This window comes from Acipenser ruthenus, unplaced genomic scaffold (assembly GCF_902713425.1).
Source record: "Acipenser ruthenus unplaced genomic scaffold, fAciRut3.2 maternal haplotype, whole genome shotgun sequence".
Classification (NCBI taxonomy): Eukaryota; Metazoa; Chordata; class Actinopteri; order Acipenseriformes; family Acipenseridae; genus Acipenser; species Acipenser ruthenus.
The window spans coordinates 16408-37430 of record NW_026708532.1 but is presented as its reverse complement, the minus strand read 5'-3'; the positions used below and the strand labels follow the sequence as shown (position 1 = coordinate 37430).

Genomic DNA, 21023 nt, shown 5'->3' with positions numbered 1-21023 from the left:
AGCGTGAAAGAAAATGAGTCATCGAATGAGGAAATTAGTTCATTATTTTCAGTTTGGATAATTGGGATACATCGAACTTGCCAGTTGAATCTTGTTAGTTAGTAGGGGAATTACATCAACGTATGTGTTGTATAACCTGTAGTATGTTAACAAGACATGATTTATTTATTTTTGCATCTTTTAAATTAAACAGTTTATATTGCTGGACTTCACAGGAGTGTTACTTTAAGAATGCACTTTTACATATCATAAATACATAAATAAATAAATACATCTTGAGGAAATGATGGTATTAATGCATCTTTATATTGTTGACTATAATACAAATTACATGCATATGGTGTCATATAGTTTCAGCATTGACCCAATAAGCCCTTAATTGCATTTATTGTCTTGAGGGATGGTTTTGATTCCAAAAGGGAAGCAATATGGTCAGGGCACTATTATTTTTGTATTTTAAGAATTGATTTTAATTGTCTTTGTCTTCTGAAATACTATTGCCTTTTAATGGGATTACATAATTAGACATTTACATGTTTTTCTTTTGGGTGCATTCCAATTATAATGCAATCTTTTGGGGTTGTCAAATAACTGCATCTTCTACAATTGAAATTTCTGACCTGCAGTGTTTATTTTTTTAATGGGATGGCAATAAGCACTTAATTGATGTCAATGCTATGTTTTAAGTTTGATTTATACCTTGTGCAATAATAAGAAAAAAGACACATGCATAACATAGTATATTTAATACATAGGTTAACATACATGTATATTATATATTGGTAAAACAGTGAAAGAAAGAAATAAAGAACTGAAATGTTTATTTTCTTGACATAAAGATATGTGTTAATAGGCATTAAGTACTGTAAGCATTTTTTTAATTGACATTTGTCATATTATATTTTTTAAGTGTGCAATACACTAAAAAAGGTATATATAAGTGTGTTTGTTAAAATAGCAGTCAATGGCATAAAGATTTATTCCACAGATAGATCACCACCCCATTCACAAAGGCCCTGTTCACAACAATTATTATACATTTTTAAAATTTAGTGTGCCCAATTTTACCCCCATTTTCTCTCCAATTTGAAGGTTCAGTGGACGTCCTCTGATCCCACCACCGAGACAGCTTCCTCTTTTACACCCAGTAACTTGAGAGCGGATATCAGCAAGCTACCAACCTCTGGAGGACAAAGGCCAGCCCTGCAGGTGTCCGCTTTTGAGCTCATTGGGCGCCTGGCCAGCAGGGTTCGCTGTAGCGCGATGCAGAGAAACAGTCCTTCCTGGTTATGTTTCCCTAACCCATGGGAGCACCAGAGCCAATGTGACGTGCCCTTGGGAATCCCCAGCGAACATGCGCTGTATGACTCACCCGGCACACCACATGTCTGTGCTTTTACCAGGTGAGCCACTCGGGAACCCTTCACAAAAATTGAACTCATAAATATTTTAGCAAATGTCTGATATTCATAAAACATGTCTGTGCTTCTTTAACAACAGCAACAAGGCCCAGAGGTTTAACGCCCTCAGTCGACTGTGCAAGAAAATGGATGATTGCAACAGCATTTAAATTTTGAGATTTACTTAAGACAAATAGTTGTTTATGTACTGAAATTAAGCCAACACATGTGAACTGGACTGTAGCCTAATGTGGTCATATCTATTATTAGAAACATGTTTGATTAATCCTAAACTATGTGGGTAATGTTACATCCCTACTTAATCATTATTGTAATTTGGAGCAGAATGCATTTCATTACCTGTAAATAAAGGATTTGGAAGGATTTGGAACTGAGCCTGGATTGCACACTCATCATTTATCACTTTAAAGGATAAACTTCAACGGACAAGTACAATTTTGATTTAGTTCCACTCCTACTCAATCTTCCCAACATATCCACTTGAGCTTTAGTGGTGATTGTGAAACTACTTAGCATATCCGCAAAGGAAATCTGAAACTTTCTCAGGCATAGTACTGGCATGGAGTGGAGGCTTAGTTTGCTGGTGCTATAAATTGAAAAGGTAATTCGAACTTGTCTGTTTACTGTGAGGCTTCCTGAACTTTACAAAGTTCAGTTTTTCTTGGTATGCAGCTGATTGCTTTAGTATTGCATTAGAATCTTTTAAGTGAGTTTCCCAAAGATGAAATAGGAATTGCATTTACCATACATCCTCCCCAACACAACCTTTCAAATGTTAAGTGTATCTATTAAGAATGAGGGGCATTGTTTAACACCAGTTCCTTTTGAATAAAGGGCAACCAATTCTGTAAACATGTAAGATGTTTTGTAACCTAAACACTGTGTCTGGAATATATAATAGAACACCTGACAGTTGTTAAGTTAAGAGGTGAATCGTGCATTAGAACAGGTTTTGTAGAATGCTGACTCTTTAAAATGGTTACCATGCCATTCCTGAACTAGATCTTCAGAAGCATTAAGCTTGTTTATGAAGGGATTTTGACAATATTGTTTTATTGTATAATTCAAACAGAATTTTTGAAAAACAGGAAAATCTATATTTTTGATGATGTACACATATTATGCTTTATACACATTACTTAGTATAACTACTACAGTACTTAAGGGAAACTGACAAACACGTATTATATGGAAGGCCAAGGTTAACAGCAATGCACTGTTTGCTTAACAGCTCGTTTGCGATATTCTGTGGGCTGTGTAAAGCCATCTTGAAGCAAGTTGGAAAAGGCTGTAAAGAATCAACACGGGTTGTAGATTAAGGTTATCTATCCATATTTTTGGGCCATATTCCTTGCCATGTCTCAATTGAATTATGTACTATTTGTAAATCTAACATGAAATACTGTACTGTTATTATGGATTCCGGTAGACTTTTGCGATAGAATTTTGTAGTTTCTTTGATTACATGATGTTAAATAAAAGGTCTAAATTAAGTTCAAAGTTTTTTTTTTTAATTATGTCTCAATCCTAAAATTTTAGGTGATGTTAAACTTTTGGCCATAGCTGTACACTTCAGCTGTCAGACCACTGAAATGCTACATCTTGTCTACCTAGGCCACTGTTTAGTTATTCCTGTTTAAAGATTAGGCTTGTTGTGTACATTATTTCATTTTGTGAGTTAGTATTAAGAAAACTATTTGTGTGTTACGCAAACCTGGAACAAATCTCAAATGATAGGAAACAGTGGCTTTTAAATAGTTGGATAAACAACCTAGAAACCAAATTATTACACTTCATTATAATGGAATTTGTTTGAAGTCAGAGATGTTAAGAAAAGTTTACTGAGATTTGGAAGATGAGATGCTTTACACAGCCCAACCACATTGCTATATCAGTTCCTGATATTGCTCTGACCGCAAAAACCTGCCAAATGAGTCCTTCTCCATAAGGGCATGGATCCTCTTCTGGGCCAGTTCAAAACTGGTCTGTGAAGGCTCCACAAGGTTCCTGATGGTCACATCTTTGGTGAAATGGTCAATGTTCACCTGTTGGTCAAAGATAGCTGGTTACCATTTAGAATAATTATCAGTTGGTAAGCAATGGCACTTGTCACAAACAGATATTATTGATGCTCTAGTTAATTTTTCTTTAATAATACATGAGCTGTAGCTCCTGCAGTAAGATGGCCTTGTAAGACCTGCATTATTCATCATATAATGTCTAAAATAAAAGGTAACAAAAGAAAGTATTTTAAGAATTATCTACAAACCTCTGACAATCAAACCAAATAGCTAAAACCAGTACCCCAGTAAGAAATATGCAATCAGTATTTTTGCAACCAACCTCTTTAGGAGCGTCTTTCAGAATAAACTCCTCATAGATCTTTTTAGCCTTGGAGGCCAGTTTCACTGGGGACTTGGTCTTTTTGTAGTCCTCACAGGCCATCCAGAACTCGATGTTCTCCTCACTGAACTCAGACCTCAGGAAGCTCCTGAAAGTGGCCAGACCATCTGTAAAATAGAACCGATGGAAAAATCAATTTCTGAATTTATTACTGTACTGTATGTAGCAGAGAGGAATCAGATGCGACATATGAAGCCTTTAAGCCACTTAAGCTATTGTGGGGTAACTGAAGGACAAATCTGGCCCAAATTACTTTGATGTCTGGCTGTGTTGGGGCTTTATGCCATATAAGACAGTCTTGATCAAATCTTTACTACAAAAGTGCTTGTGCGTCAGTAACAGGCTGAAGGCATTTGGTTTGAAAGACCACGAGTCAAATAAAGTCACACATGATTAATAACTTCTTACAATGTTTAAAAAAACCTCACTGGGGTCTAAAGTGTTTTTGACAAATACCAAGATAAGCTGAAAACAAGGAAAACACAAAAACAATATGAAAATACTTAACATTCCTTCAGCCCTTGCTTGTTTGAAGCTAACATCATGTCCAGCTGACATGCTTCGAAAAACATTTATATTCTCTATTCTGTTAAACTGCCAAACATTGACACATACTATCTTTCAAGGAAGAATATTAATATACATAAACTCCTACAAGCAGCTGGAAGAAAAGACATGCTATGAATTCCCAATACCTATTTCATACTTGGATACTGCTACAGATTTTTAAGGAAATATTACTGCAAGTCCTTGATTGTATTATGTTCAGGCTATATTAAACAAGGTATAACACTGACTGTCAACTACGACTTGTTCTATATATAAGCTTTACAATAATCTTCACAGAAATTTTGTTTTTCACACCTAACATATTTTATTGTAAATACGTTTCTGTTCCATAACATTTTTTTTTAAAATTTGTCTCATTTGTTTTTTAATTGACATGACTTTTTCAACTTAAGAGAAACATCTCGGCAAGTTAATGGATAAATAAAGTGTATGTAAAAAAATAAATAAATAAACAAAAAAACTCCTTATGGAATATCAATGGTAATTAGAACATTTGGTAAAGAGAGCAGCCCTCATTCTATGGATGCCTTGCTATTAAAAAGAACAGGTTATCCTGAAGTGGATTTTTAATTTTTTTTTGCCTGAGGGGAGGTCTCATGAAGGGCCTCAGTTTGGCAAATGAATGAAAAGGCCTCTATCAAATGAGTGCCATGGCATAAGCGTGGCAGTGTACAGCTGTCTTTCTGCTTAGGAATCTACCCCTAGAGACTCATATGTAAAGGGTTTTAACATGAGCACAGGACACTTTGTCATAATACATACACTTTGTCATAATACAGTTTATCATAATACAACTTCAGAAAAAAATATATATTTTAGGCAACTGGTACCCAAGCTCTTGAGGATCGTGGATATTTTTTGTGTATGCATTAGCTTAAGCATGTCCAATTCATATTTTGCAGTGTATTTCAATTGCTTAACTACATTGTCTTTTTTTCTGTGGCTATGGCCTACAACATTACTTTCCAAATCTCTATGTTAGCTAAAATTGTAGGGTATGCTGCTACCAGCTTTCCAATGTTTTGTTATACTGTAGTTAGTATACTTCTCATGGATGTGTGTTTTAAAGCCAAACTATGGAGGTATTATGATGTACCAGTAAGTGGATGATACATGATATTGCTAAGTGTATTATACAAAATTGCTATATATTTTATCCCACTCGTAATTCAGTACCAGTATCTGTATTTCACAAAAAAATAAACTTTTATCAAAACTGCAGTGGCTCTACTCCTTTAATTTGCATGCTGATAAAAGTGGCATTGTGCTTTGTTGCTTAGATGATGAGATTGTCGCCTCACTCATGCACCATCAATAAATGAAAGATAAATAACCTTTGACACTTATTGTCTCCAACATTAGACAAATGCCAACAGTATTTGTTTAATTTTCTAACAGATGGCAGCTGTGTTTGGACAGAATAAATGTATATTCTGTCCAAACACAGCCATCCAGAATAACTTATTACCAAAATCTGCGTCTAATCTTATTGTTGAAAACCCTCGCTGTAGCCGTTTTTATTTACTTTGTAAAATTCATAAGCCTACCAACCCAGGCCGTCCTATTGTATCAGCATGTTCCTGCCCCACTGAAATAATTTCCAAGTTCCTTGATGATGTCTTCAGACCCATTGTGGAATCTCTACCTTCATACGTTAAAGACTCTAACCATTTTTTGCAAATAATAGATAATTTTTATTTAAATGGTAACAGTGAAAATATAACTTTCTTCTCAATGGATGTCAAAAGCCTCTACACAGTTATCCCCAACAGTGACGGTTTACAAGCACTAAAATACTTCCTTGATAAATGGACAATAAAAGAACCTGCAACCGATATTCTTTTGCAACTAGCCCAACTCGTCCTTTCTTTGAATTGTTTCTCCTTTAATGGAGACTTTTATAAACAAATTAGAGGTGTCAGCATGGGAACAAAAATGGGGCCCTCTTATACGTCTTTTTATGGGATGGATCGAAAATAAAGTTTTTCAACAGTACAAGGGACATACACCAATGTTATATCATACATTGAACACTAATGAAGATTTAATGGATTTCATATATTTTATTGACCAGTTTCATCCAGCTCTAAAGTATACATGGAACATTTCTAAACAAATTTCTTTCTTAGACATTACCATCACGGTTTCTAATTGTACCATCAATACTACAATCTTCTAAAAGAAACAGACTCTCATTCATATCTAAGATACGACTCCTCACATCCCAAATCTTGTCACAACTCCATTCCATACTCCCAATTACTAAGACTGAGATGCATTTGCAGTGATGATACTGCTTTTTTGAATAAAACAAATGACATGTGTGCATTTTTCAAAAACTGTGGTTTTCCAGACACTATACTTAGAGAAGCTCAGTTACGAGTATCGACAATAAACAGAAAGGATGCCTTGTACAAAACCAAAACACAGAATACCAACAATCGTATTCCCCTTGTTCTTACATATCATCATATGACCAAAAAAGTAGAACACATTATACAAAGAAATTTTAGCATTCTTCAAGATGATCCTTCTACAGCTCCTATTTTCAATAACCCTACTCTAATGTCATACAGAAGAGACAAAAATCTAAGAGAGCATCTGGTCCAAGGTAACATTCGACCCAATCTTAAGAGTATGTTTCCATGCAATAGGTCACGATGTGCAACTTGTAAATACATTCACAGCAACACAGTAGTTAAGGGAGCAAAATCCTCATTTACTATCCATGATACTTTTACTTGCATTAGTAAAGGAATAGTATATTGCATTGGCTGCATCAAATGTAACAAGCTATATATTGGTGAAACAAAACGACGCTTGGCTGATTGCTTCGTGGAACATCTGAGAAGTATACAAATTAACACCTCTACCTTTCCTGTCACCAGACATTTTAACAGAAATGACCACACTATAGAAGACATCACAATTTGTGGGATGGTTCAATGCTATGGAACTAATGCTGTCAGGAAACAAAAGGAATGTGAACTTATTTTCAAACTAGGCACTTTGGAGCCATTTGGAATGAACATTCTATTCTGAGGTCATCATCATCTCATCATCAACATTCTTGAATTTTGTTTAAAAGACTACTTGTTTGTTTTTTATCAACTTCTTAAAGCACTGTTTTTTTGTATTCAGCCGATGAAGGACTTGTAGTCCGAAACGTCCTGATAATTGATTTGTAATCAATTATTCTACCTTTTTAAGTACCTGAAATATCCTTTTCTTTTTTTTCTTTTTCCTATATATATAAGAACATATGGGGCTCCCTAGTGGCGCATCCAGTAAAAGCACTCGCTAGAGTGCAGGATGCGCTCTATAGCCTGGACGTCGCCGGTTCGAGTCCACTATTCCACAGCCGACCGTGGACGGGAGCTCCGAGGGGGCGGCGCTCAATTGGCCGAGCGTCGTCCGGGGGAGGGAGGGTTAGGTCGGCCAGGGTGTCCTCGGCTCACCACGCACCAGCGACCCCTGTAGTCTGGCCGGGCACCTGCAGGCTTGCCTGTAAGCTGCCCAGAGCTGCGTTGTCCTCCGACGCTGTAGCTCTGAGGCGACTGCATGGTGAGTCTGCAGAGTGTAAAGAAGCGGGCGGCTGACGGCACACGCTTCGGAGGACAGCGTGTGTTCATCTTCGCCCCTCCCGAGTCAGCGCAGGGGTGGTAGCGGTGAGCTGAGCCTAAAAATAATTGGGCATTTCAAATTGGGGAGAAAACAATAAAAACTGATTGGCAACGACTAAATTTTTAAAATAAAATTAATATATATATTGTGGCAAAGTGCCCCGCCCCTGTGTGCATTTGTGTGATCTGTGGTGTATGTTGCGTGCGTGTGTGTGTTAATGTTGGTGTATAGATTGGTACACGGGATATAAACGGGTCTGTGTTTCACGTATATTTAAAGTGTAGATTTGTATTTAGGCACGAGGAGAGCACAAATCACTTCACGTGCTGGTTAAATGTAATGTGTGGCACGGGGTTGCACGTAATGAATTCACGTGCTGGGATTCAAGTGAGTAATTAATTAGTAATTGAATCCCAGCACAACAGTATATATAGATGCACAGTTTCACTCAGTCGTGGTTAGGTGTTCGGAAGAGGAGAACGGGAGAGAGAGAGAGGAGAGTTAAGTTAAAGATCGTAAAAGTGAAGATAAGTGTGTGTACTCACCGTGTTTGTTTGTCTCCGAGCACCGTTTGTGTTTAGTGCGTTTTGTTTGTCTTTTTACTTTGGCGTATAGTGCCGTGTCCCGTGTTTTGTGCTGTTTTCAACCCTTTTATTTGTTAATAAACGCTGAGTGCAGCCATTGCACTCAGCTCATCATCAACCACTGTCTTTGTTTTGAATTCCTGTCTGGTCTGACGCCACCCACTCTGGCCGTCTTTGTGACACGTGGTGTCAGAAGTGGGATAGCCGCGCCTCCAAGCGTCAGACCAGGAGGGGTATGGATTAAAAAAAAAAAAAAAAAAAAAAAAAAATTACAAATATTGTTTTGGGGGAAAAAAACAAAACAAAACAAAAAAATCAATGGCAGAAGACGCCATCAAACTGCGGGGCTGGTTCCTGGAGAATGCTGGGCTGGAGGCCCAGTCTCTGCCCATGGTCGTCCGGGCCCTGTGGATGATGGACAGTGAGAGATGGGAGGCCTTTCAGGAGGAACACACCCCAAACACCTTGGAGGAAGGTGTGGAGTTTGTCCTCAGCTACCTGGAGGCAACCATCAACGGAACAGCAGCCCAGGTAGCAGGACCACCAGCAGAGGGTGAGTACCTGCTGTCCCCATCTCCACCAGCAGAGGGTGAGTACCTGCTGTCCCCATCTCCACCAGCAGAGGGTGAATGCCTGCTGGTTTTGCCTCCACAGCCCAAGTGGGAGGAGCCTGAGCGTCCACAGCCCAAGCGGGAGGAGCCTGAGCGTCCACAGCCCAAATGGGAGGAGCCTGAGCGTCCACAGACCAAGCGGGAGGAGCCTGAGCGTCCACAGCCCAAATGGGAGGAGCCTGAACGTCCTACGCCTGAGTGGGAGGAGCCCGAACGTCCTACGCCTGAGTGGGAGGAGCCCGAACGTCCTACGCCTGAGTGGGAGGAGCCCGAACGTCCTACGCCTGAGTGGGAGGAGCCCGAACGTCCTACGCCTGAGTGGGGGGAGCCCGAACGTCCACAGCCCAAGAGGGGGGAGTCGGTGCGTCCACAGCCCAAAAGGGAGGAGTCGGTGCGTCCACAGCCCAAAAGGGAGGAGTCGGTGCGTCCACAGCCCAAAAGGGAGGAGTCAGTGCGTCCACAGCCCAAAGGGAGGCAAGTCGGGGCTTCCACAGCCCTGGGACCCAAGCCACCAGCAGAGGGAAAATGCCTGCTGGTTCAGCCCCAAGGGCCGGAAGGGGAGGAGTTACAGGCCCAACCCCCTGGAAATTTTTGGGGGGGAGAGGGGCAGGAGGCTGGTGTCCCCCAGCAGCCTCTATTCATGCTGCTGAAGGCAGCACGGCGCGCACCAGCCCAGCCGCCACAGCGGAGGGAGCCAGCGCCGCCAGGAGCAGAGGAGCTGCCTCTGCCTCCGCCACCTCCACCGCTTCCTCCACTAGGAGCAGAGGAGCAGGAGCTGCCTCTGCCTCCACCACCACCAGGAGCAGAGGAGCAGGAGCTGCCTCTGCCTCCGCCACCTCCACCGCTTCCTCCACTAGGAGCAGAGGAGCAGGAGCTGCCTCTGCCTCCACCACCGCCAGGAGCAGAGGAGCAGGAGCTGCCTCTGCCTCCACCACTTCCAGGAGCAGAGGAGCAGGAGCTGCCTCTGCCTCCATCACCTCCAGGAGCAGAGGAGCAGGAGCTGCCTCTGCCTCCACCACCTCCAGGAGCAGAGGAGCAGGAGCTGCCTCTGCCTCCACCACCTCCAGGAGCAGAGGAGCTGGAGCTGCCTCTGCCTCCACCACCGCCAGGAGCAGAGGAGCTGGAGCTGCCTCTGCCTCCACCATCTCCAGGAGCAGAGGAGCTGGAGCTGCCTCTGCCTCCACCACCGCCAGGAGCAGAGGAGCTGGAGCTGCCTCTGCCTCCGCCACCGCCCGGAGCAGAGGAGCAGGAGCTGCCTCTGCTGCCCGTACCTCCGCAGGGAGTACGGTGGCCGGAGCCCCAGAAAGGGGAGCTGCCGGCCACGAAGAAGGGGGACGAGGTCTGGAGACCACTTTCCCCAGCAGCAGTTTCACTGCAGGAGTTCTTGTGGCCGGAGCCCCACAGGAGGGAGCTGCCGGCTACGAAGAAGGGGGAGGTCGGGGGACCACCTGCCCCCGCAGCTTTTTCGCTGCAGGATGGGACCAACAGGCTGTCAGCCGTGCCACTACCGGCAGGGGTGCTGACAGCATTGCCAGCCAAGGGCCCACTGAAGCCTCCCTTCCCAGCCCGAGACTTTGTTCTGGACTGCTGGGTTTTTAAGGGGGGAGGTGGCCGTTGAGGCCATGTGTGCTGCGCACAAGGGGGGGTATATGTGGCAAAGTGCCCCGCCCCTGTGTGCATTTGTGTGATCTGTGGTGTATGTTGCGTGCGTGTGTGTGTTAATGTTGGTGTATAGATTGGTACACGGGATATAAACGGGTCTGTGTTTCACGTATATTTAAAGTGTAGATTTGTATTTAGGCACGAGGAGAGCACAAATCACTTCACGTGCTGGTTAAATGTAATGTGTGGCACGGGGTTGCACGTAATGAATTCACGTGCTGGGATTCAAGTGAGTAATTAATTAGTAATTGAATCCCAGCACAACAGTATATATAGATGCACAGTTTCACTCAGTCGTGGTTAGGTGTTCGGAAGAGGAGAACGGGAGAGAGAGAGAGGAGAGTTAAGTTAAAGATCGTAAAAGTGAAGATAAGTGTGTGTACTCACCGTGTTTGTTTGTCTCCGAGCACCGTTTGTGTTTAGTGCGTTTTGTTTGTCTTTTTACTTTGGCGTATAGTGCCGTGTCCCGTGTTTTGTGCTGTTTTCAACCCTTTTATTTGTTAATAAACGCTGAGTGCAGCCATTGCACTCAGCTCATCATCAACCACTGTCTTTGTTTTGAATTCCTGTCTGGTCTGACGCCACCCACTCTGGCCGTCTTTGTGACAATATATATATATATATAAGAACATAAGAACATAAGAACATAAGAAAGTTTACAAACGAGAGGAGGCCATTCAAACAATCTTGCTTGTTTGGTTGTTAGTAGCTTATTGATCCCAGAATCTCATCAAGCAGCTTCTTGAAGGATCCCAGGGTGTCAGCTTCAACAACATTACTGGGGAGTTGGTTCCAGACCCTCACAATTCTCTGTGTAAAAAAGTGCCTCCTATTTTCTGTTCTGAATGCCCCTTTATCTAATTTCCATTTGTGACCCCTGGTCCTTGTTTCTTTTTTCAGGTCAAAGAAGTCCCCTGGGTTGACATTGTCTATACCTTTTAGGATTTTGAATGTTTGAATCAGATCGCCTCGTAGTCTTCTTTGCTCAAGACTGAATAGATTCAATTATTTTAGCCTGTCTGCATACGACATGCCTTTTAAACCCGGGATAATTCTGGTTGCTCTTCTTTGCACTCTTTCTAGAGCAGCAATATCCTTTTTGTAACGAAGTGACCAGAACTGAACACAATATTCTAGATGAGGTCTTACTAATGCATTGTAGAGTTTTAACATTACTTCCCTTGATTTAAATTCAACACTTCTCACAATATATCCGAGCATCTTGTTGGTCTTTTTTATAGCTTCCCCACATTGTCTAGATGAAGACATTTCTGCGTCAACATAAACTCCTAGGTCTTTTTCATAGTTCCCTTCTTCAATTTCAGTATCTCCCATATGATATTTATAATGCACGTTTTTATTGCCTGCATGCAATACTTTCATTTGCCATGTGTCTGCCCAATTCTGAATGCTGTCTAGATCATTTGAATGACCTTTGCTGCTTCAACAGTGTTTGCCACTCCTCCTATTTTTGTGTCGTCTGCAAATTTATTCTGTTCACTCACTTTGCATTTAGTTAATTGATAAATACAATCAATTAACATTTTTGAAATCATTCTTACTTTACAGCATTTTTTCACACCTGCCTAAAACTTTTGCACAGTACTGTGTGTATATATATATATATATATATATATATATATATATATATATATATATATATATATATATATATATATATGTTTCCACTGTGGATAAACTTGTGCAGCCATTGCTTTGCCATTGTCCTGCTAGAGCATTGCCATTTAGAAGAGAAACTCATTTCAAAGTAAACCTGTAAATGTCAACTGCTGTCTATTTAACAAATGGAAAATAACTTGTGAAATATTCCATATAAAAATACTGCACCAAAGCCAGCTGGAAGTCAACGTTCATTAGTCACTTTAAAAGTCAATTGCTTTTACTGAAAATCTGTCTTTAAACATCTTTGCAAGTTTAAATAGACTAAACATTCCATGCATACCATAGAGAAACAATGTACTCAACTTCATGTTCTTGGATTTTGCCATACTATAAACAAAATGATAAATGAATCAGGGTAGCAGTGTGGAGTAGTGGTTAGGGCTCTGGCCTCTTGACTGGAGGGTCGTGGGTTCAATCCCAGGTGGGGGACACTGCTACTCTACCCTTGAGCAAGGTACTTTACCTAGATTGCTCCAGTAAAAACCCAACTATATAAATGGGTAATTGTATGTAAAAAATAATGTGATATATTGTAACAATTGTAAGTTGCTCTGGATAAGGGTGTCTGCTAAGAAATAAATAATAATATGTTTCTATTATCTTTTGTTATTCGGGGATGCAAGAGGTTCACAACACTTTTCCTTCTTTTAAGAGAAGGCATTGAGTAGTGTGATGTAACCTGTAGCTGTTTGACATTTAAGGACAATATATTCTGCACAAATAAATGAATATGATTCTGCAAGTAAGCTTACTTTAAAGTAAAGGTGTATGCTTAATAAGATTGTATCAGCAGGGATTTTGAAGGTACCACATATGTTAAGATAATGGGATGCAGATGCAAATGACTTACAGTTGTTGAGTAACACTTTATCCAGGGATTCACGCCACTGCAGCGCTTCTTCTGGTGATGGTCTGTAAAATAAAACACATGGGAGGTTGACAATGGGCAGTTTTCTATGAAATTGCATTTATCAGAGTTGTATATAGAAAGTTGATTAGATTTATAAGTATATCTGTGGGAATGCATAGGAGAGATTGCAGGTTCAGTACAAATCTCCCAGTTGCTACTGTACACATTAAAGGATAGGAGTGCCAAGCACCCATATTGGTTCTAATTTGTTTATTCACAAAACTTTATTAAGACTGTTTTAAGAAATGCTTTCCAAGGGCATTTTTAGAAAGGTGTTTATAAACTTAGATCAAATCATGCTTTAATCATGCTTTTTAAAATAACAATACAACCTAAGCTTTTGTAAAACCTCTAAGCCTCTGTGAAAAGGTTTCATTACTTGATACTTGAAACAGTCCTTAAAGTTATCTAAATAAATCACAGTTTAAACACAATAAGTAACTTTTTAATAAGTGCTAAGGTCATATACTAATTAATCTATTTTACCTTAATTAGCAGGCTTGAAACCTCTAAAGTTCCCAGTTCTATCATTAATTGTAAAAACATGATCTGTTACATGGCAGTATAACAAAGTACACAGACCTTTGTTGAATAGGGACTGATTCAACAGCAATCATTTATGTGGCCAGGGTAACGGCCAATCATAAGAGTAAGACATGCTCTTATTAAGTACAATCTGAGCGTTTTGCTCGAGGGCTTTAATCCAAATTAAATTAAGTCTCCTAATGATGAAACCATTTATAAGAGAACAGATGGGCGATACTGAAAAAGGCAGCACAGTCTGTCTTGTGCCACTAACATTAATTTATGTCAGTTTGTATCCATATGAGTAGAAGCTGTTGTCACTCAATTGAAATTAAAACTTGAAAAACAGAATTTTATGGTTCATCTAAAAAGGGTATTTAACATTCCTGTTTATTGTGCACAATTCACATTACTGTTAAGAATAGTACCCTCTTGTCTGCTAACCAACTACTTCATAATAGAGCCTAAACCAAATAATCAATTACCACTACAAGTGCTGGTCAGAAAATCTATTAAAATGTTTTCAGGGAATGCTTTCAGTGTCCCTGACACAAAAAAACCCAGAGAAATAATACAACAAATCTCACATTTATGTAGCCACCAATCTAGATTTGAATGTTGTAAAGTTACTTACTTCTGAAACTTCTCTGGCTTCTTCTCAGGCTTTTCTGGGTAAGGGATAATAAGGTCAATGGCATTTTCAGGTTTTTGGAGGAGTGTCCCCAATTTAAACTTGATCTCCTTAGCCCTATAAAAAGAGATACACACACATATGACATGGTTATATCATTGTATGCATTCCCAAAAACATAAAAAACAGGATTCAGGAACTCATTAAAAGCATTACATATGAACAAATACGTTTGTTGTAAACTATGTACTGTATGTGACTGTGTATGGGATATTTCAAAGCTCAGTGACATATTTAGATGATCTCATCAAAACATTGAAAATGTAGTAATTTAATATACAGTAGTGAGTGATGGGACTGGAATAAACCTATGATTACAAGTAATTAAATAAATGAGATGTGTTTATACAGTTGTAGTCAAAAGTTTACATACCCCAATGGAAATTTATAATTTCTAGAAAGTTCTTGAAAACAAATAATGATAGGAAAAATCTTTTGTAGCAAAAGTTTTACTTTTGTTGATGAGGAAACAAAGTTACAAGAAATAGACGTCTACAATTATTTATTTCAGCAATTTTTTGGCAAAACTCCAAAAATGCTAATTCAAACGTATTCATACCCTGACAAGGAAAATTAAATTAATAGCTAGTTGAGACATCTTTAGCAATAATAACCTCTTTTAAATGATTAGGATATTTGTCAATTAGCTTTTGGCATGATTCATTAGTGATTTTTGACCATTCTTCAACGCAAAATTGTTCCGGTTCATTCAAAGTTCGAGGACTTCTCTTGAGCATTCTTCAACTCATACCAAAGATTCTCAATCGGATTTAGATTGGGACTTTGACTAGGCCATTCCAGAACCTTGATTTTATTCTTTAACCATTCTGAAGTAGATTTTGAAGTTTCGTAGGAGAGGGTTTCAGATGATTGGCCAATATCTTTTGGTATGCTATGGAATCCATTTTACCATGTATTAGAACTGAATTTCCTGTGCCATTAGAGGAAAAACAGCCCCATAGAAGGATATTACCACCTAGGTACAGTAGGTATGGTGTTCTTTTCTTTTTATGCCTCACCAGACTTTCTCCAAACGTAGTGACTATCAGTGTGACCAAATAGCTCCATTTTTGTTTCATCACTCCACAAAACCTTTTACCAGAACTCATATCCATCATTCAAATGCCATTTTGCAATCTTTAAGCGATTGTCCTTGTGACGTTTTACTAAGAGTGACTTTTTAACCTTGGCCTGCGACCATTGAGACCATCACCATGCAATACTCGACCTATGGTTGAAATGGAAACCCCAGTCCCACTTACAGCTAATTCACTTTGAATATCTTTGGCAGTCAGTCTCACATTGTTATCAACCTTCCTCGCAATTCTTCTATTTGTTCTTGGTGAAAGAACCTTCTTTCTTCCAGACTGAGGGAACATTGTGACAGTACCACGCGTCTTGTACTTCTTGATAATAGAAACAATAGTTGAAATTGGGATACACAAATGCTTGGAAATCTTCTTGTATCCTTCTCCAGCTTTATGACAATAAATATTTTTCTGCCTTCAGATAGCTCTTTACTTTTTCCCCATATTGACAGCAATCATCCTATGCCTAACCCTTTTATACTCTCTAAGAATGTTCACCTACAATCCAGCATTTTCTAGACTTTGCTAGAATTAGGTTCTGCATTATCATATTGAAATTTCTAGCACTTTGCAGACAATACTATCATAGCATCAAAGAGTATGAATCTTTTTGAATTAGCATTTTTGGAGTTTTGCAAATACATTTCTGAAATAAATAATTGTAGACATCTATTTCTTGTAACATTTTTTCCTCATCCACAAAAGCAAAACTTTTGTCACAAAAGATTTTTACGAAAATTCTTTGTTTTCGAGAAATTTCTAGAAATTATAAATTTACATTGGGGTATGTAAACTTTTGACTACAAATGTATATGCATAAGTGAAACAAATACTGTTTCCTATTACAGTTCATAAGGACATATTTGTGATGAATGAAAAGACAACAAAACAAATCATGGGGACCTTATATCATGTTACTGTCTGAAATAAAATGAAAAAGCAGAGATAACCATGGTAGGTATTTGATGCAATCCATGGTTATTCCCTAACACTGTGAAATAAAATCCAGCAGTGGCTTATCCCAGTGAGTTAGGTTGACCCTAAGGATATCAATATATGTGAACAAGTAAAACAGTTAGAAAACGATCCATACAAGATAAAGTTGTAATCATTTTCCTTGATGCAGTTACTTGCAGTTCCACCTACAGTACAACACCAACAACACTACTGGTAAAAAAAGAGAAATCATTAATTCAGCACTCAACTGTTCTGGTACATGTACATCTATTACCTGTCATTATGAAGTGTGACCATTTAATTAAAACCATTCATTTACTTGCACAACCATTGATTCGCTAGGTTGTGCAGCTGTCTGTGTTGAAAGCACATTTTCAGTCAACCGTTACTGATTCTTTGGTTGCGTATTGGTCTAACCCCATGCTGCAGAGTGAAAATGTACTAAGAGCTCAGACCTAACCACAACCCTCTGATTCTCATCACTATCTAGACAGCAATTTCTCTAAAAGTTCAACAGATCATGCAGTGTCTGTACTACTTAATATCTAGTTTTATGTAAGAGGACAAAGGGGTTCTTAGATGCATACAAAATCTAGACACCACATGACGACATATGGTTTTCAAATGTTCTGGCTTTATTGTAGGCAATCCATATCAACAAGTTTTTATTGGAAGCTTTCTGTTATCTCATTTCTCAACAGCTAAATAAATGGTTGTTGAAAGCAAAACAATGTTGAATCATGTTTGGCTCCTGACAGAAGTACTAGACAGTGACCATCTGTTAAAAATACTGGTAGAGTGATACTTCAAAATTACAAACCCTACAAATTAAATAACCGGTCAACCAAAAACACCACTTAGAGCTGAAAGAGGGCTCCAAGGTCTCAACTATGAATTTTACTGTTTAAACACTGTTCTCCTGTCATATTTTAGTTTTCTTCTTCTTCTTCTTCTTCTTCTTCTTCTTCTTCTTCTTCTTCAACATGTAGTCATGTTTGGTTTTCAGCCTTATGAACACCCTCTTTACTAATGTATTTGCAATGTTGGGGTTCTACTGTATTTTGGACATACTATGTAAAATAAACACATGTTTCAAAGTGCTTCATTGGAAGGGTGAGAGATAGTTCATAGCTTTCCCTACAACATCATATTTTCCTATTCCCGCAAAGCATGAGAAGATGATGTACTCTACCTAGCATTCTTGACCTTCGCAAGACTAAGCAAAGTACTCTGCAAAAAGGGTCAGGAAGATTAATTAACCCTTTTTTATATGTTGTACAGATAAGCCTGTTTAAAATAACAAAGGGATGGATATGGGTAGACTAGAGAAGACATGATTGGTGAGCTTTGGGTGTTTTACTGAATGATGCACATCAACTTGTAAAGATAACTAAATTAGGTGCTACTATTATGTGTTTTTAGGCTCAGTGTATTTACAGTTCAATGAATTTTAGCTTGATGAACTTAATGTTGTACATCTGTTCCTGATCCGTTTCTTACCCATTTAGGACAATGACAAGGCAGTGCGATGCAAGAGAACACCATTGTGATAGAAATCCATTTGGTAATTTTTAAAAATGGTCATGTTAGGAAAATGAATACATTCTTGCAAAAAACGAGACTTGTTTTGATTCGATAAACATGCCATCGGTAATGAAAAAAATAACAACATAATTTGCTCTGTTTATTGCATTGTATTTTCTTAAAATTATTTTCCTTTAATTGCAAGTACAGTACTCAGAAGGTAGAGGTTATTAACCTGTATTAAAGCACAGGCAAGACAGTTTGGGTCAGATTAATTATTATTATTATTATTATTATTATTATTATTATTATTATTATTATTATTATTATTATTATTATTATTATTGCAATACGCATTGCACTAAAGTTAACAGTATTTACATACCTTCTTATCTTATTTACAGTACTATGTGTTCTTTTGTTTTCTTTAAAATGTTAAAAGTATACACATTGGAACTCTGTTTAAGTAGGTAAAATGAATAGTAAGAAAAAAAAGGCAGCTTGCCAAAGAAATACTGTACCAAGCATTGACTAGATATTTTATTGAAACCTGTTACAAATATCAGATTTCCAACACACAGAATGAACTCAGTTGTAAAACTGCATAGTTTTGGTCTCAAAGGTACAGATACCCAGTTATAACGAATTAAAGCTAGTAGTCTAATGATTTTCTACACGATTGCAACCGTGATAAACTGTAGCTTATATCATGAATAGACCAAATCACAAAACAAACCGATGCTTCTCTGAAAGAGCCCATTTTAAACCGTTCTCTAATAATCATGACGGAGATAAAACATTCTTCTCTCTAGCTAGGACCAACGCATTTCCAACTAATAATAATAATAATAATAATAATAATAATAATAATAACTTTAATTTGATATAGTCACTGCTGCCTTATAAATGAGGTTCTTCAGATAAAAGCCTGCCTATATTAAAATAAATCAGTTATCAGATATAAGCTTTTCATTGATATGAAACAGAATGATATACACACTGTAAATATGCTGTTTGTTTAAAGGCTGGCAGATGTTATATTCTACCAGCTGAAAGAGACTGTACATCATCACTTTAATACATACTTGTTAAATAAAAAATATGTTTTGTTCGTGGTCCCCATGGGTTACTAGTAAGTATACTTTTCTATAACATTGCTAGTATTATATATGTATATATTTGCTGTATGGTGTTTAAGAAAATTCCCAAGCTGGTTGAAAGTTAATTACAGTTACATGCTCCTGTAAAACACATATTACACTCTTTAAGACCACGTTTTGTCAGTAACCCAAGAATTAATATGCAATTTCATAACCATCTAAATATTTTATTGAAGTCTTCTGTGTTTGATATTCATTTTATCTGATGCTTTACTTGTTTAGTCAAAGCGAAACTAAGATGTTCTTGATTTAAATATCTATTATCTTTTAGGATTCGTCACACTCAAAAAGTTCAGCCATATAGCTGTACATACAGTCCATCAATAAATACATGTGTAACTAATCAAACCATTATACTTTTGACAATTTGGAAAATGACTTCAATAAGAAAATACAATATAAATCACTCAGCTCCAGTGCTACTGTGTAATAGAACTGTGTTAATTCAAAGAATATAAAAATCTTTCTCACCTTTCCAGACATGTCTGGGGTAAAGCTGCTAATCCTTTGCACATTTTAACAAGTTGTTACAGTCCTGTTCTCTCTCACAAAGTGCACAGTGAAGCTCTCTTTTTTTGCCTCTGTCTTATAGCTCTTGGGGTTTTATAGAGTCTGCCTGCTGGATCAAAGCCAGCCCAAAGCCCAGTCACAGGAGGACAGTGCTCGTGAAGGATGCCAGAGTCACTGTGAGGATGTTGGGACACCGGGAGCACAGAAGTAGATCAGTTTAGGGGATTTAATCCCAAACTAAGTACAGTGAGGGTTAGTAGTGCAGTAGGTTCCTGGAGCGGGACGTTCCTTTTACTGGGAGCAGTGCTCGCCATCTGTGGGCACAATTTTATTTTTTAACTTTGTTTTCTTTTGTTTTCTTTATTAAATCTGACACTAGGGCCATTGCTGGTACCCTAGTGGCAGCACCTGTGTGTTAATTAAATATGCGCGCCTGTGCGGCGTGTCAACACCCACTGCTCTGTGTCTGATTCATTATTATTCAGTGACGCCACACGTAAGTAACATCGGCCTGTTACAGTTACATTGAAATCTTCAGTTTTTAACTACAGGATCATCATCATTGGTATATGATTGCTTTTAAAAAAAATGATATTACCTCTAACCAACAAAACTAAAAGCACCAGGGCACACATGATCAAGCAGAGAAAGACATGGCTATTCAGTGATTATTTTTTGTTTTATCTTTGGGAATGAATGTGCCATATGTCCCATCATAACCCTAACCCTAACCCTAACCCTAACCCTAACCCTTGATTTGCCAAACTGTGTCTACTTTCATGAATTTTCTGACTGTATTCTCATACTAGCATACACCTGTGTGGCAATGCGCCCCTTAAAACCAAGATTATACAGATTTCAGTAGGGATGTCTTCAGATTTGAAGATTGAGCATGATGAATCTTTTTCAGATGCAGTTTCTTTCAGATGTGATCAGTCGGTTGCCATCCAAGACTGACTGAGACGGATTAGTCATAAGGGTGTCCACCAATGGTGAAGCAGGTTTAAGTGACGTAGCTTGTCATGTAACTTGTCATACAAGATGGCGGAATATTGACAGCATTAGTTCCACAGGTAAAAAAGACATTAGTCTTGAATTGC

At 38.6% G+C, this 21023-nt stretch overlaps 1 protein-coding gene across 1 annotated transcript; it reads right to left on the bottom strand.

Moving 5' to 3' along the window:
- Window positions 1-287: 287 nt before the first annotated feature.
- LOC117412820 (regulator of G-protein signaling 5-like) lies at window positions 288-20076 on the bottom strand. The gene is made up of 5 exons (XM_034021404.3): window positions 19885-20076; window positions 14628-14741; window positions 13409-13470; window positions 3765-3931; window positions 288-3466 (listed from the first exon to the last, which is right to left on the bottom strand). The coding sequence occupies exons 1-5, from the start codon at window positions 19926-19928 to the stop codon at window positions 3308-3310; spliced, it is 546 nt and encodes a 181-aa protein (XP_033877295.1). The 5' UTR covers window positions 19929-20076; the 3' UTR covers window positions 288-3307.
- Between the last annotated feature and the right edge of the window lie 947 nt (window positions 20077-21023).

Bases quoted from the DNA above. Each gene is read 5' to 3' on its own strand.
- LOC117412820 (XM_034021404.3), bottom strand. From the start codon at position 19,928: ATGTGCAAAGGATTAGCAGCTTTACCCCAGACATGTCTGGAAAG. The intron at 14,742-19,884 runs GTGAGAAAGATT...CTCTTTTTATAG, and splicing joins CCCCAGACATGTCTGGAAAG to GGCTAAGGAGATCAAGTTTA. The intron at 13,471-14,627 runs GTAAGTAACTTT...TTTATTTTACAG, and splicing joins AAGCCAGAGAAGTTTCAGAA to ACCATCACCAGAAGAAGCGC.